The 27,740-nt window shown below is 32.3% G+C and overlaps 1 protein-coding gene across 1 annotated transcript in view; it reads left to right on the top strand.

The window, feature by feature from the left end:
- Positions 1-27,740, top strand: part of LOC130443996 (cyclic nucleotide-gated channel rod photoreceptor subunit alpha) — a 365,533-nt gene that overhangs the window by 154,671 nt on the left and 183,122 nt on the right. Inside the window, exon 4 of the mRNA XM_056778947.1 lies at positions 23,671-23,844. Within this exon, the coding sequence (XP_056634925.1) occupies positions 23,671-23,844 (174 nt within the window). The remainder of the gene's footprint in view (positions 1-23,670; positions 23,845-27,740) is intronic.

Genomic DNA, 27,740 nt, shown 5'->3' on the forward strand with positions numbered 1-27,740 from the left:
ATCATACAGAAGAAAGATCTGAATCTAGTGATACTGAGGAAGAGTTTGGAGGTGAATAAACAGAGGGAAATGATGATAGTTTCAGGAGAAACTCGTACTTTATAGACAGAGATAGAATAACAAAATGGAAAAAACACTGTCCACCGAAAAATGTAAGAACACGTACCACGAATAAATATGTACGATTGCCTACCGTCAAACAAATCGCAAAGTCTAAAACAACACCTTTGGGTATTTGGAAGTGCATGTTTGATGACGAAATGCTAGATTTAGCTATGGAATGTACAAATATAAAAAATTGAGAATGTTGGAAATGAATATAGCAGAGGAAGAGACATGAAACCTACAAACCTTGCTGAAATGAAAGCTCTAATTGGCCTTCTTTATCTTGCTGTTGTAAGAAAAGCAAATCACATGGTCTATTTTTCATAAACGATCTGTAACATATACAAATATTAAATAAAAATAAATTTTTCAAGTATCGATATCTCGAAAACGAAGTGAGATATCGAAAAATTTCATTCTTCATTTTTGGGTCGATTTGCAAAATGGCATAGTCAAATCTAGGTGTCACGGTAATCGTGCCTAGAAGACTATCGAAAATAAGAAAGAAATTTCCAACTCAACTTCTGGCGATATAGTATCTGGTTCGAATGTAGGCAATAACCATTATTCAGAAACACTAGATGTAGTTGCTTCAATTTCTGGAGTAAATATAATACAAACTGTACAATTAATGTTAATGTTCATCCTAAATAATATAAGTACTTATATATTTGTTGGTAATCAATAAAAATAATCCTTGTAGTATTTTATAAATCTCAAATTTGGAAGTAACATTTGATTTGCGTTACCCATAGCAACGGCCGCAAAATACGCGTGCAATTTCAGGAAAAAATAATTTTTAAAGGACGGCAAAAATACAAAGTATACTTTGACTGCAATGAATGTTTCTTCTCAAACTGATAATGAAAAAATTATTGAGCAAACAGTATTAAATAATCCCATTACGATGTGTTGTCTGTTTAAGAGAATGCAGTATAGTTTGCTTCAAACGTATGGAACGTATCCATATATCATGTTCAGAAGATTATTTTTCAGAAGATGAAGTTGAGCAGAAAATTTGCTAATTGTGTTTTAATGAACTCAATGTTTAATGAAACAGAGAAAAGTCTAGAAAATGTTTAGGGAATCAAGCGAAAAAGATGAAATTAATGTCGGATAAATCTCATTCTGAAGCATCTGTGGGGTTTACCGTCTGAATTTTAAATTTATTTTAACTATCATCATAAAAATAACCAAAGAAGGATTTTTCCAATTGGGCACAAGAAACGGCCGCAAAAAACAATTATATTGCGGATCCCAGTTTAGTATCTGCAAACAAAAATTAATTAAAATCGAAGAAGTACCGGATGTGGAAATATCACTTCGGTCGGTTGCTACAGCTCAAAGTTTAAGTACTGGTCAGGGATTTGAAAAATGTTTTTGTAAATCCCAGTGTGTCAACAAAAAATGTTTTTGTTTTAAAAATAATGTTATTTGTAATTCCAAGGTTCATTTTAGTAATCCTTGATGTAATGATTTTATTATACGTATCCAATAAATTAGATAAATTGCTTAATTTTCCTTTTACTTGTCTATCATTAGATAATTTATGAAATACCAAGTTATTTCATAGAATAATTAGTTGAAGAGTCAAATTAATAACATATTACACACTTTAACGGACACGATCAGTTATTTGATGGAATACGAGGGCCGTTTTTATTTCAACCTCCGATAGGCTACGAATAAAAGTCCATATAAAACAATAATCTTATTACCAAAAGATTAGTACACTTACGGTTACTTCTCGACATAATCACCGAAGAGATCGAGACATTTGTCATATTTGTGGACAAAAGTATAAAATAGAAGCTTGAAACTTTTGGAAATTCTGTAGACAAAGCAGAAATGGTGAATCTGCGGCTTTCTTTAACCATTCTGTCAACTCGTTAAACCAAGTCATCTTAAACGACATATTTGCGTCCTTGGATAATAGATTTCTGCATCATTGTAGCCTTCAGCCTGTAGAAAACGAACCACACTTAGCAATTCACACTTTACGTGGTTGTAGCACAACGCCGACTGACGCCTGAATGTCAACAATAGTGGAGTAGTACTACTAAAAAACCGCCCTTGTAACTATGTATTCTATGAAATAACTGCATTGTATATTTCAACAGTAACATATACACTACCACGGTTTTCTTTAAAATTACTAGGAATATTCGAGTGTCTAACTATATTTAGATGAGCTTGTCGTCTTAAAGCCTTTCAAATATGTGTGCGACATGAAATCAGCCCAATTTTGGTTACAGTAAAAACATAACGAAACGCCAGATACAGTTTTAATTCAACATTTCTTGTACCCAAAGTGAACTTTTATTTTTTTGTTTATACGTAAGTTTGGCTAGTAACGATCGATTTCTAGTCTTCCACAGGGATTGTAGAAAATCGAGTTACAGAACCAATATTCTTCGACTCAATACCATATTAGAAATAGAATAGTGTACCTCTGAAATCACCAAGACCTGCTATTGAGTATCTCGATGCTGTTTTAGAGGTAGATGGATGAGTAGAAAGCGACTGTAATCTACAGATTTAAATCCTTGGGACTTCTTCTTCTTCTTGAAAAGGAATGTTTTCAGAACCAGATTGGCAAATATTGGAGTCAATCTGCTAGATGTTTTTATGTTAGTGGAATGTATGTTTAGTTCAGAGGTGACCCGAGGACAGGGACATATTAAAAGCCTACAGCAATCGCCAAATCTCAATATTCAGGACTTATCCTTCTTAAGTAGAAAAGGCTTTAAAATCACTCAGGCAATTATAGGTGTTAATCCGGTCGATATTTATATGATGGAGTAGTACTTGTTTGAGTAATGATTCAAGAAGAGTTAAGTATTAAAAGGTCACTGCAATCCGTGAGTCTAAATCTTTTATATTTCTTGTTATTTGGAGCAAATATTTTAGAATCAATCTGGCAATTATTGAGATGGTAAACTCACAGGACAGAATTTATTGTTTTCCTTAAGTCAGTGAATTTGTTGCCAAAGAAATTTTAGCTCTTGCTGAGTATTTATATTGCCAAAAATATAATTAGAAGATTTTAATCAGCTGTAGCTTCTGCGCTATGTAGATAGAAAACAGAAAATACTAATTACTAAAAGAAATTTTACTAACAAAATTATTTTTTGATTTTAAACGAACTTCATGTTCTTCTCCGATGTGTAGACTTCCAACAATAGTCAGACATCTTTGTATTCCAGAAACTCTGATAAGCTCTTCCATGACATATCTCTCGGATATGTCCAGTTAAATATGGAGGAAGTGGAGTGGAATTCCAGATCTCTTATTTCCTAGAGTATTCTGCATCAGAGAGACAAAAGCTGTCCAAGCTTTCAGCTCTAACTCAGTCATAGAATTTCGAAAATGAGTATCTCTCAAAAGTGGTCTAATTTAGGGGCCATCAATTTTTCCCGTAATGAGCCTTATAAATTTTTGGCAAATCTAAGCGGTTTCCATCTTGATCTGGTGATTAACAAACTGTTTTATGAATCCCAGTTTCATATGTAATGGTGGAAGGATAATTTTGTCACGAGCTACTCATGAATTCTGGTCTATATTTTCATTTCCTAGCTCCATATTTTTTCTCAAGGACCAGTTTCTTCCCACCAAATGTTCTTGTTGAACTCTGTACAGTCCCAAAGACGTATAAAACCACTTTGTTGACCGAGAAGAATGGTTAACATTTTTAAATCCACACATTGGTCATTGTATTTTATTTTGTTCAAGACTAGAGGCATGTTACAATATTCTCTGGAAAAATAACGCCTTAATTCTTCATGTATATCTCAATTAAAACTTATTTTTATGTATGAGGAAATAAAATTTTTCTTCCAATCTTGAGATTATCTAACTCATTTTGGGAAAAGCATTTTTGGTTAATCTGATATTCCTTCGAATTCAACATACTTTTGTGATGAGCTTGGTCCTTCAATATCTTTTTCTAAGGGTTCAGATCAATTTTTAAGCACTGAAGCCCTAAATTGGACGTTGAACACAACTAGTACTTGGATACTGTCATTTACAGAAACTTTCCACTCGAGCTGTTCAGAAAATTTTGAGCGTTATAAGTGAAAATTATTGAAATTCATGGGAGCAAATAAAAAGTTTGTAAACAATTGTTATTTAGAAGAAACCTTGTATACATTGTTATTGTATGGAAAAACCAATCCACTATTTCTTTTAACTATTAAAATTACTGGAAATTACAGACGCTCTCTGTCTTTATGGAAATACTTTGAACAAATTAGAATGAAGTGGACACAACAAAATCCAAAATGATTAATTGAACTAATTATGTCCAGAAGTAAATTAACTGCTTGCTTGTTTCAACTTCTGCGGATTTTCTATTGCGATCTACAGGATGATTTATGTCTCTTTCAAGATTAATGGGAAAAAGTTCGAGAGCTTATAGGTTAAGCCAGAATATTGTAAGCAGTTTATGGTTTTGTAATACAAGCTTCCATTTTCGAGTTACCTCAAAAGTTGGAGCTTTTCGTTCTATTTCATATTTGGTGGTGTTAATTTAGTGTTTCATATAAATCATTACAGATGCTATTCAACATTAAAATTTCTGAATAAATTATGAATATTGTTGCGATTATGGATAAGGTTACGGTGTATATAAAAAAAAACTAAATATATTATCAATTAGAAACTTATTTTATTTCACTTAGAGTTTCGAAGGTAAATCCTCCCAACTTTAATGCTCGGAGAGAACTAAACTACCTACTTCCTAATCTTAATACATTTTCGGATTTTATTATCAATTCTATACATAAACCTATACCTGGTTTTATGACCAATAGCTGGAAAAACTTTGACACGAATATGAATTATGATATAAACCAATTAGAAAGTTAAAGAGATTTCCAAATCCCTGGAAATTCATAAAATAATAAAAATTTATGGTATTTTGCATTGTAATTTTTGAAAAGGTCAGCTGAAGAGTAATCATTTCTAAAAATCTAAAATATTTACCTCCGAAAAAATCAATAAATTCATTAAAAAAGCACCAACATACCTTTATAACCGTTTACATCAAAAGCCTGGATCAGATTTGGGTTCGCTGCAGCTCGTGCCAATCTATAATCCGTTAAGATAAGGATACGCCAACTCGGACGGGGATATTTCAGGTAAAAGAAAAGGTAGCCCAAGTACATAATACAACCCTTGCCGGATTCCTTGAGAGTATCATCTGGATTTTAGTACTTTATCCACTTTATAAAGTAGAAAATCCTTCAAATTGCATTATAATAGAATAGAGAAATAAATTTTTAAAATTTGTGGAAGCCTTAATTTGTCAAATTCTTACACCATTATTGCCAACACCCTTTATTAATTCAAAATGATAAGTTGACTGCGCTCCGTTTTTCATACATCAAACAAATAACGTGATGTGGATGTGAAAAATGCCATTGGTATAGATTTTCTGCTTAGAAATTGTAGAGGTTGGGTTAGGTTTGTTTTTTAGCCGAAGGACATCGTCCAATGAGCCATTAGATACAGCGTTGAAGCTATCACCTGTTGTCACTATCCCATTGGAGGTAGACCACTATCAGGTCTCTTTGATTGAGTAATGGAGGAGACGAAGCTAACCAGATTATAGTTTTAACTTGTAATTGTGTATACCTTGTTGGTTTTTTGATATTCGTACCAAAAGTGCTACCAATCTTCTTTCAACTCAACTTTTGTTTGATTATTACCTTCTTCCACAGTTATTTAGTTATTTATTGGCATTCCGTTTTTGATGGCTAAATTGTCTACATTGTCTACATGTTACAATCATGATACAAGATGGAATCTACTATATTTATTATTTTATAAAAGTGTGCTGGATAGCATGCATATCCAAAATTGAGTCTACTTATAGTGACTGTGTTCCTTCGAGGTAACTCATACTTCCTAAGCCATTATTGACTGGGAATATCTGGATGTAATTTTGTATACCTTGTCCGTTTTTGATTGCTTCTTTTGCTAAATTTTCTACATGTTCGTTATGAGTCCGATATGTGTTTTTATCCACAAAAATTTTTCATCATATTCTTTTATGTGTACCTTTCAGTTTAATGTTTAGAATAGTTTAATTTCCAAACGTATCATTTATATCGAAAGATGGACTAATGCTTGTAAGAACTGATGAAGAGTCCGATATTATGAAAGATTTTTATAGCCATCTCGTTCTATGAATTACAGAGCTTGATAATTCCGATCGCTTCTGTAGAGTAAATAGAGGTCAGATATAATCAAGTTTAAATTGCATTTGTAATTTCCTTGATGGTACATAAATTGCGCTACCAACACCACTTGATTGCTTAGAATCATCTGTATATATGTCGATATAATTATCGAATTTTGATAAATAAGATGCCAATATCAAGGTTTTTTGGCCCAATATTTGTTTGTCAGGTCATATGTACTCAATTTCATTTTTTTTTTAATTATTGTTGATTGTCTGTAGTGGTATTTTTCCTGTTCTAATGGCGGCTCTAAAGCTTCTACTCGAAATGATTTTCCAAGAAATTGTTTTATCTAGGATAATACTAACTGATGTTGAAGCTGCATATTGAATCTCGTTCATTATAACTTTTTCTATGCGTGTTAAATTATATCGTGTACACAACATAATACTCGATTTTAATGGAGTTTATTTTTGTTTCTTATTTCACAATTGAAATCCCGAGCTACATAATCTTCCGTCACGAGTTGTCTATTCTTCTTAACAACCACGAGTTGGCACATTGTAACAGAAGTTAAAAGTTTCTGGTGGGTATTGAAATCACGAAATGGTGCACGCCCAAAAAATTGTATGAGCTATTTTTGAGTACATCCATCCACATACAGATATTAAACTTATCCTAACGGGGCATCGTTGAATGGCAAATTTAAGTTTAGTATTAACATTTTTTGATTTATCATTGTTTATCAAAGAAAATTTAATAAACGAAGCACGCTGATGATAAAACGGCAGTTGAATAAACATCGGACAGACAAAGGAATATTTGAACGGCATTCGATTGAGTGAAATATGGCAGATCATTCTTTATGTGATATGAATTTTTAGATGAACGTGTATTAGATAATATTTTCTCACATTTATTTATGATTTAATCTCACGTTATTCATACAAAGCGGAACGACAATTAACTTGATGCTGTAATTTTCTTGTATTGATTGAAAATCGTTTTTGAGTGGCACTCTAAACCCGAATAAACATTCTAGTTAATATTCAATGAACACGTAATATAGAGAGCAGCGAATTGAGTGTAACTAGTGTAAATGGAACTGTCAGTTATTTTGATACGAGAAATCATCATTTGAATATTACAAAGTACGTTATATATTCAAATATCGTGACCACAAATTTATATATTAAATAAATTCCAAACTACTACATTTAGTTGCTTTCAATAACTGTCGGATGTTAATTGACGATGATGTCCAACAAAAATATATTTAAACATAGGAAATGATTTCATTTGGATAGTTACTTTACTCGTTATCTTGTTATTAATTTAGATAAATCAAAATCGATATATTCTCCTATGTTATGGAGTCATATATTAACTGAATGAATCTATTTTATTCCAGCTCTGGTAATTTGAATGTCAAATCAATCAATAGCATAGATGGAATCTATTAAAGCTTCATTAGCTTATCCTTATCTTTGCTTTCTATTATATTTGCCTTTCTTTATGTCGTCAATTCGAATTCGACGATAAATAATAACTTTTGATAGTGGGTATAGTAGTTAAGTATAGAACTTCTTTTTCGCGAACTTGTAGTATATAGGAGAATTGTTAACATTGGAATAAATTTCTCAACGAAATAAATATTGGTCAAATTTTCCAAGCAAATTTATGATTGATTTGAGAAACTGTTTTGTATAAAGAATGAAAATTAAAGAGAAACCCACATAACGAAAGTTCAATTTCGGTGTTTTTCAAGATTCTAATAATAATCCAGATTCAAACTTGGGACACCAACATCGTAATTTTTTCAATTATATGTAAATTTTTGTCAATTCTCTGTCTTCCACTCAATCTTTCAATTTAGAACTTTATTCACTCCTCTCCGCTTTACGCTTTGTCACAGAGTTTTCCATGGATTCAGGCTTCTTGATATTCATTTCTATCAATTGTGTAACTCAATCAGTTTAGCAATATCTGTCACAATCCAAATGAATGTTGGACAAATTGATGTCAAATAAACTCATATTTTGAATGTTTCTAGTATATTAATTTTCAGTAAATTTCTTGTACCAGCTCTAAATTTTAGGAACAGAAATTAATTGCACAGCTTGTATTATTGGTATTATTTTCAATTTACTGTCTTTTTATTCTGCCAGTATGTACCTATCGAAGAGAATTCGCTAGTTATTAAGCCGCAGCAAATCGAGAATTTCCGTTAGAATACTCTAAAATTCTGAAGAGCTTCTCGCAGCATTGGCTTATGCTCCTGAAAATTAGACTGCTCAACTATTTAATAAACAGAAACTGCATTTAAAGAAGATGATTATTCTGAAACATACTGCGCAGAAGGATCAATTAGAAAATAGAGCAGAGATGTAAAACATTTGTCCTTACCATATGGACAAGAACTTTCTCAAGAACTATCCTATTATTTCAATAATGGAAACGATAAAAAAATAAGACTGTATTAACAAAAATGTTAAAAATATACATCGAATTAAAAAAATTCAATAATTCTTGGAACGGAATCAAATATAAGAAAAAGATAATGTTTAGAAATAGTAGATACATAGGAACGAGAAAGTTGTGAATTATAAAAAAAACCTAATTAATTTGTGTAGAATTTATAGGTTTCAATGCAACTTCTAATAATTTAATTGATAGCTGCTACATATTTTGAAATGTAACAACTAAGGAAAAATTATGTTTTGTTATATTGTAGGTGATCTATTGTTTAATATCTTCTTCTTTCTTCCCTAAATAGGTCTAACCTCTAGTCCTTCTTCAATACCTTTCTTTATCCTGTCACTAGATGGTCACTCCACCGATTTCATAGTCGACCTTTGCTCTGTTCTTCTGTAAGATGAAAGATGTTTAATTATTTTTAAAGACCATCTGCATTTGTTCGCCATATCATGGCGTCATCGGTAATTGACAATTGACATTGACAATTATTCAAATTATCAAAATATGACAGACGGAATAAGTTGAAAAGTTAATTTTGGCCTCTTTTTTAAAACTAATTTTAGATGAAGAAAAACATTGAAAAAATGTTAGAGGTGAAAATTTGAATAAGTTTTGCATGTAAAACATTGTTAGACATTGAAAAAAGTGTGGTCATTAAAGAAATTGAGACAATGAGGTTATGTTTACGTTTAAAATCTGATTTCTGTATTTTTTTTTCATGTATGCAATCATACTAAAGTTGTTGATTTATGCAGTTTCTGATATATCAATAAATAACAACTGTCACTATCAGATATTAAAATTTTTTATCGAAAATTTCATGTGACTTTTTTTGTGGAGAATATTACGCGTTAGTATTGTCACACACATAAGTGAATGCATAAAATCCATTGTGAATGAGGTTAAATAACCGCCTTCGTTCGCATCAAAGGTTTCATTCTCGATTTTACTCTATTATAGTTTTATACAGCAATAGCGGAACAGCACATGTCATCCTGTGCATTTTTTGCTCGGTTCGATGAAGGTAATAATAGTGGTTCTGTCGAATATTGCAGAATACGCCAGAATAAAAAAAATTGAAAAATCGAGGCACCGAAATTATTTGTTATGGCCTAGTTATGTATACAGCTGGGGAGTGCACTTTGAATTTATCTCTTTGCTCTACGACTCTGCTACTTCATCCGAACACGACGAGTTTCATTATCTACGTAGTTTTTTAAATATGATTTAAGCCCAGAGAGACCTAAAAATGTCGACTTATGGATGGAACTTTGTAAAGTAATTATAAACAGACATACAGGATGTTCTGTAACTATTCAGATATGAGCTATGAGGAAGAAAATTGATATTTATGATAAAACTTGTCCAACATATATTTATCATGTATCATTTATAATAAATATAATACATTATTCAATGAATCGTGTGACTGACACATAGATGGCGCTACCGTTGTCATATCCATATGATTTTTATAAAGACTATGACATTTTGATTAGTCAGGAAAAAGTAACAGTAACACTTTGTTATTTTAAAAACAATGGATTGAAAACAATTTGGTGTATTAATTTATCATTACTTCTTGATGAAAAAAATACTGTACAAGCTCAGCAATGGCTTCAAAAGTCTTATCCGAACTCTGCTCCATCGAAAAGAACCATTTGTTATTGGTTTGCTGAATTTAAACGTGATCGTACAGACACTGATGATGTTGAACGTTCGGGTCGTCCAATTGAGGTGGTTGATCCAGTTAATAAAAAAATCCAATATTAGAAGGCAGTATCTTCACATTATGCATGAACAATTGAAAAATTAAAAAGGTTTTTTCAAAGTGGGTGCCACGTTTATTTACAGACGATCAAAACGCGTAATAAATCAGATTTTTTGCATCAACATGTGACAATGGATGAAACATGGATTAATCACTTCACTTCGGAATCAAAAAGATCATCATCTAAGTGGACTGCAGCTGGTAAACCACGTCCGAAGCGTCAGCTGGGAAGGTTAAGGCTTCAGTATTTTGGGATGCGTATAGAATATTGTCTCAAAAAGGGAGAGACAATCATAGCGAATACTGCAAAGTTGTCGGATCGTTTGAATGCAAAAATCAAGTGAAAACGGCCTCATATGTCTAAGAAAAATCCATTGTTTCACCAAGATAATGCACAGATTCACAAGTCGATGGTAGCGATAGTTAAATTGATCGAATTCCACTTTGAATCGCTTCCTCATCCATCTTATAGTCCATATCTGGCCCCTAATGACTACTGGCTATTCGCTGATCTCAAAAAAACGCTGGCCGGTGAGAAACTCAAATGAAGGAGCCATTGCTGAAACTGAAGCCTATTTTCAGGCAATTAATAAAATCTATTTTTGGCAAGAAAATATGTTTTCCTTAATTATTTTCCTCTACAAATTATTATTATTGCCCACTTACCAGTTTTTGGTAATATTTATAATTTCTTTAATGTGTGAATCCTCTAGTTTAGTTGTGGTGGACATAATATTCGACGTCTGGTTTTTTTTTCTGGACAAGATCAAATCAGACCAAATGATGTTAACAAAGAAATGGGAATTACCAAATATAAAGATCTCGTTAATTTTTGCATTGTAAATTGGGCAATAGATAATGATGCATATTTATATGATTCCTTGTTTTTTCAGAGACTTAATTCTAAATTATCAAGGTAATAATAACATTGGAACTATGGGTGCTAGTCTTATGGTCGAGGTTCGCGTGGTACACAAATACCAAACAAAACAATATACACGAAATTATATAAAAACCGAAAAATTAAACTAAGTCGCGCGCGCCGAATCTCTAGATAGCTTCGTAGCTCGCTGAGATCTGATTGCTTAGCTGTCCCGAGACAGAATTAATTTCTCTTCAATACAAAACGTCTCGCCTGGATTCGTGTCAGTAAGGAACAATATGTTGGTTTTTACTAAAACGTGAACCAGGTATATATGAGAGGATCGAAATTATAAAAGAAAGAAAACATGGTTTCAAAATAAGGTAACTTGAAATTTCATGGGGCAAGTACCGTTCAATCAAGAGTCAAATGGTTATTGTTATATTGAGGAAGTTGTTCAGAGACATTTGTACCTGCATTATGTACTTGTAAATACTAAGGTACATGGCGTAGTTGCCAAAAACGTTCATTTTAATTATCATAAGCTCACTTGAAAATCTGTATTTTATTTTCACAAAATCTGATCGGGCGGAAGAAGATGATTTAACCCTTTGCTGGAGATTCCGATTCCAATAATTGGTAATTTCATTATTATATAAATTTTACGAATGTGAAAATTACAACTATGGATATAGGTATAAACGGACTGCTGGTAAGGTTAGGCTGCAAAAGTTACAACCAGAAAAATGAGTTCAATAAATAATATATTGAATTGACTACGCCCTTGAATACTTTAAAAGTCTATTTAGTTTTTATACCTGTATCACCTAAGGGATTCCAAACTTACCTAGGCCGGGGTAAGCTACTTCCCATTGATTGTTTACTGGGTATACCTTTAAGTTTTTAAACATATTGGTTAGGAATATTTACACAGGGTGCTTTTGACTTTTGACTTTTAACTGTTTTTGGAGAATATTTTAGAAATGAGTTTATAGTCTTTTTCTATAATTCGATTGATTTGCCTAGCGACCATCATTTCATTTGAAAGAACATTTTCGATACAGTAGAAACGAATACTTAGTTATTACATGCGAAGTTGTATCTTTTCCAGTTTTTTTTATTTTATCTGCAAAGTAAAATAATTCATCCGTAAGGGATATTACAGGTTTAATAATCAAACTTTCCTTGTATTAATTATTTTTCTGCGCAACGTTTCCAAGCAACTTCCTTTAAACCTTATCAAGTTTTCGTTTATATTGAATTTGCAAGTATCGAAAGCTTTTGTATCGCTTAAGGAGCTTTTGAAGATCGAATTCCCGTCTGCTTTTTTATACGAGTAAAGCATATTTACGTTGTAAACTGAATATTGTTAAAATAGTTTCGGCGTGTAGCACTAATTTTTTCTTGATTTTTTTTTAATATTTTCTGTTAACTACATGAATACTATCTAATTTTGGAAATAAAATTGTTTGCTACTTACTACTTACTGTAGTATTTTTGCTCGCTACAGTCTAACAAATTAAAAATGAATTTAGTCAGATACATTATGGACACAAAAACATTCTCTCTAGAATATATGTTGTAAGCTACCAGACATCGGTACTGCTTTTATCAAAGTTTTATCTGTTATTGAACTTTCGTTCTTGTAGAATTCACTGTTACAGGCCTCAACCTCTTGATGAGTGTATCTCAAATCTTTCATTTCATTCTCTCAGTAACTGAAGAATTGCGCCCAACCACTACGTGGATCATCAACAGCGAAAAACAGTTGCAAGTGTTCAAAACTTGTATCACCTTTATTTCATCTAGTTTCGTTGTTTTTTTATTAGAAATTGATTTTATTTTCCTGTTACAATATACAGTGTGAGTCATGAGGAACTTTACATACTTCTACCATATGTAGAGCCCCTCATGAGAATGAGAATATCATGAGGCTACTAAAAAGTGTCTACTCCTTTTTAATCATTTAGTATGGTGTATTTAACCGTAATGTGATCCAGGTTTTCTTTTATTAACTGATAAATTGGGTATTTCAAAATTTCTAGGCTCTTTTCTAGGAAGTGTTACTAGTAGGAGTCTGTAGTATTATCGTGATACTGGGTAGTGTTGATGAATTTTTCAGTTGCGTTGGAGAGGTTGGCCATAATAGTGATTCATCCTCGTTCGATATCAAGGTTTTTCACCTCAAGATGTAATGGGGTTGTTTTATATCTGGTTTTATCACCGCTCTGTGAAATCTTTCATTAATAGAGAGACTGATTCAGGTTTAGCTTTATGCGTATATATATTCAATAAAAATGACAAAATATACTCAAAAAAAATTTTAAACATGCACATTTGGTATCTTTTTTGTTTAAAAAAATATAATTTATTAATATTAATTTAAAAAGAAGCCGATTCTTATAAATAGGGAATTTGTATATTATTCTGGCATTAAAAAAATCTTCTATATCATAATTTATGACAAGGTGTTTTTCCAAATTATCCATGCTAAGATTTTGCTTTTTGGCCAGCGGAAAAAAACGTTAAAACTGTTAAAATTTTGTTAATCACGTCGATTTTTATGAAAATTTGGACTTAAGCTCTACTTACCTCCCTATTCAAAATCTATCCTGTGCATATTTTCATTTTTTAGTGATGAAAACTACCCCTTATCTTAAAAAATTTGAGAATCTTCGATTTTAGTATTCATTTGAGTAAAAGAAAGTTGAAATGCATTATTCGTATATCTGTTGATATTCTCAAACAAATTTATGATTAATCGGACTCATGCAACCCTTCCAAACACCATTCTTTGAGGGTGGTAATATTGAAAGTTTTTTTCAAGGATACTTATAATCTCGATTTTTATGAAAATTTGCATTCAAGCTTTACTTACGTTCTTCTACGAAATCTTCCCTCAACCGAAAAGCCTTTTTATATTTTGAGGTGTGTAAATTACCCCTTATTGCAAAAAAAAACAAAACCTCAAATTTTATGTATGTTTAGGGTAAAATGAAGTGTGTTTGTATTATTAGTAAATCTGTTAACATTCTAAAATACGTTTATTAATAATCAGAATCATATAACCCCTCCAAATCATCCCTTAACCAAATGAAAAGCTGAAAAATAATCTCAACGATTTATTTGTAATAAAAAATTAATATTGAATCGAGAATATTACGTCAGTAGTTTTTAGGAGTGTTGCCTTTTAAATATTCCAAAATATTTTTAAAATAAAAAAAAATTAATTTGAAAAACAATTTTGAATAATTATATTTCATCAACACTAATATCTTCATCCTCTTATCGTTCGTGTCAGCTGTTGCTCGATTGTACGCTCCACATTTCTCTTTCCAATGCTCCAAAATTCGGGATCCGAAATTTTGAAAAAAGAAAATAGTTGGTTTTTCGACAATAACTCGCCCAATTCTCAACCTAGAAACTTTTTTAAAAAAGCATTTTGTAGACGATATGAATTATTTCAACTTCATATTAATTAACACTTTTTTAAACCCCGGGCTTCGAAAAGGGAGAAGCTTAAAGGGGTTTCACAAGCCACATTTGGTACGCTAATACAAATTTTGAACTAATGTATCTCCTTCAATTTTTATGATACAGAGACTCTAAACAGGTTAAAATTTTTGACAAGAAAAACCCTACAATTAATATTCATAACGTTTTCTGATAACATGGATAGTTTTTGGTTTATTTAAGAAATACTCATTTTTCTTTTAAAGATTACGGAAATTTAGTGTTCAATTTAATCAATTATTTTTTCTAAAATAAGCATTCAAAACTGATCAAATCACATGGATTATATCAATAATATATAAATAAAGTTAATTGCTAGTGTATTACAATCAATTTCAATAAGGGTGGTAATCGCGAGGGTACAATTATTACATTCATCAAAAATCATCAAAAAAGAAAAAAGAAGAAACCTTATTTTTGTTATAAATCAGACAATTCTTATGCAAAATACTTTTGACAGTACTCATTGTGAAGGATTTTCTATGTGCTTTAAAAAATATCTCTTGAGTTTTTCCTAAAAATTTCATCAATTTCAAGTTATTTGAGGTTGAAAGTTTCCAATTTCGGGGTTCCCCAAAAATAGCCAAGCTTCAATGGGCAATAACTCAGTTATTATTGAATTCACAGATGTCCTTAAAAAATGAAATCTCTTTGTTTTCTTATTAACTACATTTTAGTCAAATAATTTTGCTGATAAACCAATAAAATGAAAACTTTGTGGAGTAAAAGTTAGAATCAGCGAATTTATGTGCGTACGAGATTATTTTGATGAAATAAATTTTCATCTCCAATAAGGGGTGGCTTTCACCACCACCCTTTGGGACAGCGTTTTGAAGAAGGTTATAAATACTACCTTCACACCAATTTTCAATCAAATCGATATTGATCATCAAAATTACACGTGAAATCGGCTGGTACCTGGCATATTTATCTGACTGTATATTTTTATAAATCGATAAGTTACTTTCAACATCTAGCGAGGTAACTGAGGCATTTTAAAATTACTTAAATCTGAAAATTCTATACCTACATCAATTTCAAAGTTTCTATTCAAAATTTCCTAAGTTAGTTCGAAGTTTTTGAGGCCGCTGTTGTTTTCTAAAACACTAAAACCGATTTTATTTACCGAATCACCAATTTCCCCTGAAACTTTCTATTTTCAAAAAATTCGAGTACATGCATTCTGATTCAATTTAACATTCCATAATCATATTTTCCTCCCCCAATAGTGATTCAAGACCTATAAACTCCAACTGCCATTTCTTATTGTTAATGAAATATTTAATTCACCGTAGAAATGGTGATAGTAAACTTTGAATGATGAAAGTAATTCTGTATTAATTAGGTTTCAAGCGCCTCTCAAGCGGAATTAGCCTTCCATTTTCGAATTGCCTCTAAGTGTACTTAAAGAATCAGAGCTATTAATTACTTTATTATTTGGCACTTTATTCAGGAATTACATTCAGATGGGATTTGTAAAAAGAAAGCCTATCCGTTAAATAAAAAATGATTGATAGCTTTGTTATTCATTTCAAACTGCATATTCCTTTCTTAAATATGATGAGATCACAACTCAGTTTAGTAACCACATTCAAATAAGTGATCTTTGAGTTCTTTGAAAGCATTAATTTGATTACAGTGGTATACAACATTTTTGCTTTTATATCTATAATTAGAAAAAAAACTACTTCTGAATTTATTTTTGTGAATATAAAATCATTGAAAGTACATAGTAAATCCAAGCAGAGATTTATTGGATCATATAACAAGTCAACAGTTTTAAAATGGAGTTGAGAAATTTAAAAATGGAACCGTTCCCCCTGTTCTTCCGAATAACCTCCCATATTATCTTTAAATTTATCTAGATGAGAATGTGACATAGGAATGCATTTTTAGAGAAATTCTACATCGCTTGATAGAAAAATTCGTGACCATGTCAATGGTACTTTTCAGCTCTATCACGTTGAGCCCCAACCAAAATTGATAAACTTTTGAATCCTAGGAAAAATTTATTTAAAATAAAAAGTGCGAAAGAATGATATTTTTTGTGTAGTTCTTGAGCCCACTCTGGGCCCGAGGAAAAGTTTACTACTAAAACTTTCCCCAGCACCTCGAGCGGCCCTATCGGCGGGTGTAATTTGGGCGCTAACCATCCTTCTTTACCTGTCTGACCAAGAAGGGTAGATAATCCGACATGGTCGAGGTCGAGTCATAAAATAACCCAATAGAGGGAAAGTTGATAGATTTTTAAGTAGGTTAGGTTAGGTTAGGTTATGTAAATCTCTTATTTTATATGTAATATGTATTTAAGTACTAAATAAAAATATAAAGAAATATAAAATTTACTTTATTCTGTAGAGTGTTACAAAAATGTTGTGAGGAAACTTTATTAAGGGCAGATTTTTCATTTAAAAAAAGTGCAAAATGGCCCCCTCTGGAAAATCTAAAAATACAAAAATATATCTTATTATGAATGTCGGTGATTTAATAAATAACTGTATTTCATAAATCATGTACTTCAGTCGGTTAGCGCCCAAAATACACATAGGATTAAAATGACCCTTCGGACTTGGCGCCTAGTTTACATGTTGTAAAAAGTACATTAATCCTTTAGCGCCCAAATTACATCCGCCCGGCCCTATGACCCGCACACAAAAAAACATTTTTTGCATTTTTTATTCGAAATAAATCTTGTCATTATACTTTGAAGTTACACCTACTTGCAGTATGGAAAAACAAAATTTTTGATAGCTGCTTTATCCTTTGAAATTATGCTTTTATGTAGAGTATGCAAAAATATACAACGTGTTTTAAGGAATATTATATGAGATAATAAATAATGCTTTTAGTTGAGGTCATATTCAATTATCTGCTACGTTTGTTTTGTGTTGAAACATTTAAAAAAATGTGTAACGCATTTATATCTAAGCTCTTTCTCAAGGGTTGGTAAAACTAGTTTGATTTATGATCCATCCAAATTTTGGATAGTACTCACAATACACAAATTTTTTCCCATAAACCCTGGAGTGTATTTCAAATGAAATACGCCGAGTGGTCCATAGGACCGCTCTGGGCTATGAGGTAAATTCAGTTGCGGGCCTATGGACAGCGCTGGGACTCAACGTGCTATGGTTACTACTGTCTTAAAACTGATTCAAGCTTTTTTCTCTTCAACATTAGATTTTCCTATTTCGTGCTCATCCCTTCCACTATCCCACAGGCTTAGAAAACAGGATGTTTAGTGTTTAGTATAACCAACTTACATTCCTGTCAAAAAACACACTATCTTGAAATCACCAATTACTTCCCACTTATATTTCATATATTTAATTGTAGTTAATAGAGAATTTGCTAAAGGCGGCTACAGACGTAACTGCAAGCTTGACAAGCATGAATGTGATCAAACTTTTTGTGTAAGCAAGCTTGAGCGTCTGTAGGAAAAATCTGCACAAGCTTTTAAATTGATTTGATCATGCATGCTTGACAAGCTTGCAGTTTCGTCTGTAGCCGCCTTAATGGAATCGATGGAAATTTGTTCCTATTGTGTAGTAGAACAGCTTTCGGACTTTTAATTTAACTGTCAATTAAAAGTCGCCATTGAGATATATGACAAGAAATACCGATTTCATCAAATAGACCTTTCACGTAATGGCAAAAACTTCCTTGCTGAAGAAACAAGAAAAATCTTCATGACGTTTTCAGGACGTTTGACAGGATATTCGAACATTTAATTAAATTCCATTGTTTTAACCGCGATGACAGTAACCCGGCTTTACTTTTCGGAATATTTAAGTCTCTTATTAAGTCATTGAGATCTTGGAAGTTGTAAGCAAATAACTCGCTTTCTTTTGTTTCGATCGCTTGACGCTACTATTCTAAAACCGCTGCGAAGTGACTGTGAGGATATAGTATGTATGTATAGTATATATAGTATGTATGTAAGAAGGTTTTTTCGGAGGAAAAATCAGTGGTTTCCCTAGGATATTAGCACAACTGTAGACAATTTTGTTAAATGTATAATTTTCTGAGGCTCTAATCAATTATCCTTCACATTTTACTGATCTAACACCACTGGTTTTCTAGATATTGAGTCCATAACTTCAGTAGTACAAATCTACTCAGAACAAAGGACTAAATGCAAAAATTCGGGAGTGAATAGATGACGTGAAAATAATGTTGTGTAATTTATTTAAGTATATTATCTAAATTATACAGTCGAATAACATGAATACTTAATGATTGATTACGTACGTCTATGTAGTGTGTTTGACGGAATAAATAATTCTACACTATTATCCCGAAAGCCAGGAGCGACTCATGCCCAATGGGTATTCGTAACTTTCACAGGGACAATCTGTACAAGATAATTTTTTACTTAATTTTAGAACAAAAAGGTATTCTTTATTTAACTCGATAAAATTCATGGATTAGGAGATATGTGGATTTCTAGATTGTTGTACATGTCAAGGATGCCGTTCGCTGTAAAGAGACATTCTGAAAAAAATTATCATAAATTGTAATTATTCATGGAAAATTCTCAAATATTTTTTTGAGAACTAATGAATGAATGAATAAACATTTGCACTACATACTATTGAAGATCATATTAGTAGGAAAAATTATTTTTCATCTAGTAGGCTACTGTTTAATAAGCACTACGTGATATTCAATTGAGAATTGCTAGAGATATAATTTGTTAATGTCAGTTTATCGTAAATCTTCTCAAAACCTGTTATCAATAATTATCAAATCGTATTAAAAGTTTCAATATAGTGTAATTTACCTTTAGTGAATATGCCGACACGCATTTGATATATGGTTTGGCTTCTGCTAGCTCGTCAGAAGACAGAAGGTTGTCTAAATAATTGCTCTCCGGGTAGAATTATACCCGACTATAGAACTTTTGTTAGGGTTGATCGCAGCTTACGGGAAACAGGTTTGTTTACATAAATCGAATGAACTAGTTTTCATTATTTTACATAAAATGGTTACACACGAGACGGTTTGATCAATTCCCATAATTTACATATTTTATGGGCCGATGAAAATCCTGTCAGTAGAACTCAAATGACGAATCAACATCGATTTTGTCTTAATGTGTAGGCAGAAATAATGGGTAATAATTTATTAGGTCCATATCTATTTGATAATAACCTGAATGCTCAACGATGCTTAGAATTTCTCTAAAATGATTTCCCATCCATGTTAAGTGATATTTCTCTAAACATTCGCAGAGACATGTGGTTCATGCACGATGGAGCCCCTCTCGACTTCCTAAATGATGTAAAAAATCATCTTAATAAAATATTTCCTACTAGCTGGATGGGTCGAGGAGGTTAACACGTTCCCCTGGATTAAGTACAATGAATTTATTTTTTGGGGGGGATATTTCTTCCATTGTGACGCTATAGAGCAGAATATTTGAATGCTCTGTGTAGAGTGTGTAGAAGTGCAAGGTGCTCATTTTTTTGCTAATCAACTAAATTTGTTACATTCAAATTTTTTCCTTATGTAAGTAACATGATGTTCGATAGTATATAGTTCAATTAGACATGTTTGATTGTGTTTTAATACCTCCTGTGAATATTTTCAATAAATAAACACATTTTATGATCATTTTCTCCAGAATGTCTCTTTATGGCGAACGATGAAGCCAATAACCACGACGTTTGTACATATGTAAAAAATATGAATTTGTGGAGTCAACAAAAGATATAACACTGAATAATGGTTATATTGTGATATCTTCAGACGCAGTATCACTTTTTACTAATATAACTAGAATTTTAGTAAATAACGATGGAGTTGTGGACACTTATGTTAAGTGCAAACTTATCAATTTTTTAGTGTGATGTTGTAAAAGATATGGGTAATATCATTATTTTAATTTGAACAATGGTTATTGAATAATCTTTTAACAACATAAAATGTGAAAAAACTAATTAAAAAATTTATTTCACTTGAGTAAACATTTATTATTGATGTCATGGGTGACAAACAGTAACATGCTTATATTTCCTATTTTATTTTATTGTATAAATGAGAGAATTATGAAATTTATATAAAAAAATAAGGTATGTAAAGTTGTTCTGTTGTAGCCAAAATGTGGTGAGTCCTTTTACAACATTCGTACTCAACATTAATTTAATTTTATTGTACTTATCACATTTGAAACGAAACATTCTTTACAATAGATTAGTTTCATATATGCATTTAACATATAACACATACACCTATCGGCATTTACTGATATACAGAATTGATTGATTATTTGGATCCATTTACTCTTCTTTTAACGGCAGACTCTGCAAACAACTGGAAGGCACACTCATGGGAAATCCTGTTAGCCCAGTTTTGGCTTATTTGGTTATAAATGATCTGGTTGCTGGAAGCTGCAACTTCCCTCAATACATACGTTTTGCTCCTATTATCCCAAGTTTACCTGTGGGGAAGAATGAAATGGTGCAATCTCTTTTTTGGACACAGTTTTGGCGACCGAATGGTGAATTATTAAAAAATTGGTTTTCCAAACCTTCAGCAACGGGCCGACTGCACAACTTTTATTCGAACCATCCTTGGAGACAAAAATTGAGGACAATAAAAGGGTTTATACACAGAGTTAAAAGTTTAAGTACTCCTGAATGTAAAACTGATAAAAAAGTTGATGGTTACCCAATGTTCGAATGTATAACTTAGAAAATATGAGTTCTGATTTTGCAGCATTAAAGACTTATTTTCACGTCATCTACACGTAATATTCTATAGAAATATTAGAATAAATAATGTATAAATAAGTGATAAACTTTGGTATTTTCAATATTCTATATATTGTTGTGTATACTATATAATTTTTCAAACAATTATAATCAAACTTGAAGATATATGTTCTCTCACAAAAACAAATTATCAATCTGAATATCTATTTATAGCCAATAATCCTTAAATTCCATACAATTTCCTGAGTTTTGTGGCTCGTTACTCGAGTTGATTAATTCGAGAATCTTGTTTCAATTTTATTTTCTAAATTTTGATAATTCAACCGCCTATTTGAAACATATCCAATGGTTCATATTTCATCTGGAAACTGAGATTTTGATAAATAATTAATTGAGCTTTGGAGATGAATGCGATGGAGGATGGATAGAGATACGAATGTTTGTAAGCAATCATTTTGATTTTCCTCATGCACCAATGATGATTGTGCTATTCACTGTACACCTCAAAGCGGAGTTTGATTAATGGACTTTACGTAGAATTTAGAGAATAAAACTTATTTTCAATTTATTAGCATCATTGACGTCTAATTTTTCATTAAAATGGAATATTGTTTTTTCTGTTCGTATATTTTTGAACATTACCATTATATCAGATATTTAACTTTTGATTAAATTTATTTTTCACCTTTAATATTGTCAAATCGCCTTGAATAATTATTTAAGCGGTTAGAGTTGTCGGCATATGAATTTTTGAAAACGATAGTTTTTCATAAAACAAATAACTTTGCGTGATCGTCAGTCTCAACAAAAATCTCCATTTTTGCATTGCCCAATCTTGTAAATGTTCCTTTATTAGTTAAAAGCTTCCATTTCTCGATTCATTTCTTTGATAAAAACCTATAGGTACATCAAATGACTCTTTAAATTCATACCAAAATAAAAAAATAATTACGATAGACAGTCTTAAGTAAAATGCCACCGCCTTTCTCAACAATCACAGCTTTAGGCGTCGGGACATGCATTCTATATAAACTCTTGCATTGGAGTTCCATCTTGTGATATATTGTGACATCAGCTTCAATTAACTGTGGCCTAATGGTTACCAATGCCTTGGTTATGGCCCGTTTAGCAAGATCTCACTGGTTCTTAATAGGATTAATATCAAGTAAAATACAAGAGCCGTTTTTTTTTCAACCTCCGATCGCTCCGTGCGACGTTACGCGGGCAGAAGAAAGCAGGCATGCACTGTAGGCTACTGCGAAGTTCTCGCACTACACACTCCGCCATTGTTGACATTCAAGAGTCAGTCGGCGTTGTGCTACAGCCACGTAAACATGTCCGTCATTATCTATGCTCCCGCCAAGTGTAATTTGTTTTCTACGGGCTGAAGGCAACAGAGCTGCAGAAATCCATCGGAGAATAAGTCGTATGTATGGGGAAAACTTCATTAGTGATGATGTTGTGCGTGAATGGTGTCGAAAGTTTGAAGATGGTCGTAATGATGTGTATGATGAAGGGGGTCTAGATCCGCAGATTCACCATTACTGGTTTGTCTACGGAATTTCCAGAAGTTCCAAGATCTGTTTTGTAGTCTATTGCTACTGAAAAGTAACCATAATCTTTTAGTAATTAAATTATTCTCTTATAAGAACTTGTCTTTTATTCATAGCCTATCGGAGGTTGAAAAAAAACAGCCCTAGTAATATTTTTTCAGCCAGAAAAGTTGTTGAGCTTTTGGTTTTGGTGCAAGGTGTCTAATCGTTGACAGTATAATTACTCTTGCCTAATGGCAAGACGAATAAATTTTTGCCAATCAATTTTGGAACGTTAAATCCTCGTAGAAGCATTTCTGTAAATGATCATAGCGATAATAATTGTTGATAATTTGTAGTGCTTACTCGACTTCAATCGGCAAGATGTAGTTTTTGAATAGACCAACGATGGGATTTTTGTAAATATTTCTGCCGATTAGACATAGAGTCTTGTGGATTATCGATTGTCAAATGAAAAAAGTATTATATTGATGTAGATTTTTCGTTGCAGGTATCATTACATCAGGTGGATGTATGGTGGGAGAACGGTTAAGCAGTAGTGGTTCCAGATTAAACATAGCTTCACCACCTCTCCAATGTGCTGCTTCACATGCTGTTTCGCGCAAAACTAGCACAGAAAGCATTCACAGGGTACTCAAAAGTGTTTCTAGGCAGAGCCTTTTAGGTAAGTCGAGCTTGTTGGATTTCTATTCAAATATCGTAACCATACATCCCCAGCGAGGTTACGTAATCGCGGACACTTTGTACGAGACCAGTTAAACATTGAGTGCAGATACTTATATTTTTCGTGGGTTTATTAAAAAATTCAGGTTTATAATTGAACAACCTTCGTATAATGTACATCGAAAATTATCAATACATACCTTCGAGACCTTAGCGAAACCATATTTTTGCCTTAGATGCAAACAATTATCGCACTACAATTTCAGCATGCTGGTCAGACTACTGGTGGTAGTAGGAGATGAATACCACTAAGTTCTTCGATCTTATTCCGCATAACTTTAGCAGTATGTGGTTTAACAATATCTTGTTGTAAGTAAACCCATTTTCAGTTAACGAAAATTTGGTATTTCTCTGAAAAAAGCAGCTGTGCACAGTACACCTCGGCATTAATAGCACGCCCACAAGGAATGATTCCTAACTTTTCATAATTTCACCAGATACACAACAAGAATCGGGCTCTCTTTACGACGGGTTCTGGTAATTTTCCTTTGTCTAGCAAGTCTAATCAATGATTTTCCATGCTCTGTTAGGTAAATCCATTTTTCTCCGCAAGTAACAATGGTTCTAATAAGACGATTATTTTTCGACAGGACAAGTAGATTGTACATACCTCTACTTGACGTATCGCTCGAATCTTAATTAATTCGTCTGGTTTTCCTTGAAATCTTTTATAAATCTTATGTTAATTGGTGATGTATGGTATCTTTAAAAGGTTCAAGATAGTTCGTTAATCGTTATTTTGTTTACAATTACAACGTTCATTAACTATGTCATCTTCAATGTCACATATTTTCATTGCAGCACGGCTGATTTAAACTTTAGTTTCCAATAATGTCTTGACAATACAAGAAGTTCATATTTATCGCACTCCATAGTATTAATTATAAAAACATTAGAAAATGTTTGAATTGAGTAATTTTCACCAACATCACTTATGAGGCTCCTTCTGTAAATAAAATAAAATTATCCGTATATTTGTCTTGGCGTCATTATTGGTTGGTTCACCACAATAATAAGTATCTCAATATATACGAACGCTATAGGAATCCGCAGCAATTTGTTATTTTCGTACGTGTTCACTACGTTGAAACAAATTGGACAAGATACGTGTATTTCCGAAGAAATAACAACGGCTTTCTTTTCCGAAATACTTCATCAAATGAACAGATTTTCCTGCAATAGAAGATTGCGATATAGCCTTCTTTTATTACAACCACTTTAGATAAAAATATTTTCGTTTTATACACTTCGAAAATTAGATTAAAATACATTTATTTATAGTACAAACTTCGAATTTCTACTACATTTTTAAAAATTCGTATTTATTAAAGTACAAATGCTACATGATTAATTTTTATACCAATAGAATGGGTTAGTTTCAAAGTTTTTTTCAATGTATTACAAGTGTAAGCAGACGATGTTAGTTCCAGAAGTGGCCGCTAGAGTGGCAATAGGCCGCCATTCTCTGTCACTGCCATTTGTGAGTAAGATGGCGACTGTGGAGCACAAGGTATTCTGTGTTATTGAGTTATCTGTATTGAGTTATCGAGTATTATCTGACACAGGCTGACCGCATGTGTCAGACGGATAGAAGACAGTTTGTACCAATAGAGAACTGGGAATACTCCAACCAACTGTATAGAAATTTCTAAGAGGGCGTTTGCTGTACAAGCACTACCGTTTAGAACTCGTACGGGCTCTACGCTCTAATGACAAAGAGAAACGTCTCGAATTTTCCGGTAATGTGTTAGAAATATGGAGGATGACACATTTGTACAGCGTATCATTTTTAGCGACGAAGCAACTTTCCATCTCAGTGGGAATGTCAACAGACACAATGTTCGCATATAAGATTTGCAAAATCCACATACAACATTGCAACACGAAAGAGACTCACTGAGGATAAACGTGTTCTGTGCCTTATCATGGAAAGAACTGTGACTGAAATGTTTCAACAATGACTATTCCCCCAAATTGTGCAAGATTCTCAGGACTTCATTTTTCAACAAGATGGGGCTCCAACCCATTGGCACCTGGATGTACGAGGCTTTTTAAATGAACCCCTTCCTCAGCGCTGGATTGATCGCAGGGGAAATGAAGACCTGACTCTACACTTCTGGCCAACGAGCTCTTCTGACCTCACCCCATGTGATTATATCTTTGGAGCTATGTTAAGCAAGCTGTTTTCGTCCCGCCTCTACCAATAACTCTGAACTATCTATGGAACCGTATAACTGCTGCCGTGCACTCAGTAACAGCAGATACATTTGGGATGTATGTGTGGGAAGAGTTTGGCTACCGCCTAGATGTTTGCTGTGCAGCAGCTGGAGGCCACATTGAACCCTTGTAACACATTATATAAAATTTTGAAACTTTCTCTTTTCATTTTTAAAAATGGGTCCATCATTTAGAATAACCCTGTATATGAAAACTGGAGCTAATTTCATGTACTTTCAAGAGAAAAATTCATAATGAAACTAACGAATCTATGGCAACTATAAATTAGAAGGAGCAACTTGGAAATCTTTTGCTAAAAAATTTGTTACGAAACTAGAAGACTGAAAATTAGTTTTGAACCTTCTAATTACCTCTGAAAATTTTGGGTGTAACATGAGCATTAAGGTACATTACCTACATAGCCACTTAGACAGGTATCCTGAAAATCTGAGGTCTTATAGTGAACAAGGAGATGGTTACCGTAATGAGAGATAAATACCACGGTCGCTGGGATGATTATTTGATAGTAAATTACTTCTGGAGTGTTATTTACATATACTTATAACATTCATACTGATTCAGAAAATGGAATTCAATCACGAACATATGACTTTTGACGTGGATTAAACCTACAGCAATGTACCAATCAACTCAATGACGGATTTAGACAGGATGCCGCCCTAGGGAATGAATATAGAAGACTAGGGAAAGAAAAATTGGAATAGATAATGAAAAGATAAGACATAATAAAATCTGTAAGACAAGTAAATACCTGTAGAGAGAAAAGCAACTGCATTCTATAATAAAAAAATGAGAAATTGAAGACCAATAGTAGGTTGATTGAGAGGTAATTCAAATTATATAATATATATATATATATATATATATATATATATATATATATATATATATATATATTATGAAATAAAATAAACAACGTTAAAATTGTAATGTACTAAAAAAATTCACAAGCGCGCTACCATCATGAAGATTTATTATATCGTTTTTGAGATTTTGGTAATTCATAAAATCATTTTATTCATAGGAAACTTGAGAACCAATATCCTAAGCCTAAATTTCTATTTAGAAGTGAATGAAAAGATTTTTGCGTTAAAACCATTCACTATCGACTCCGACTACAATTTTCACATTCACATCAATAACATCAATAGTTATAGTGAAATCCTAAGCCACCTGGTATAATATTGATTAAAAATTGAAATGCGTAAACGAAGTATTTAATCACGTTTCGTAATTCCAATATTAAATGTAATCTATCATTGTTTATTTTATGAACATACCAGATTTACATATAATAGTTATGCCAGATCGAATCTAATCATATCTGGAGGGAAGTTAATGCAGTTGAGAAACTCTCTCAGTTCATTGTTTTCATAGCTGGAGGTCTCTACGGAAACAAAAGTTTTGCGGACACATAAATGGATCATATTAAATAACTATCTATTAAATACAGTTAAAAGCTCATCTCGAAACTGAAGATAATCCTCAACTACAACAATTTCATCCAACAAATACTGATTATAACATTTTTCACACATTTGTTGAACTTCAAGAGTATAGAACCGGAAGGACATTATATGAAAATGATATTTTTGCTTC

Source organism: Diorhabda sublineata, chromosome 1, assembly GCF_026230105.1.
Source record: "Diorhabda sublineata isolate icDioSubl1.1 chromosome 1, icDioSubl1.1, whole genome shotgun sequence".
Classification (NCBI taxonomy): Eukaryota; Metazoa; Arthropoda; class Insecta; order Coleoptera; family Chrysomelidae; genus Diorhabda; species Diorhabda sublineata.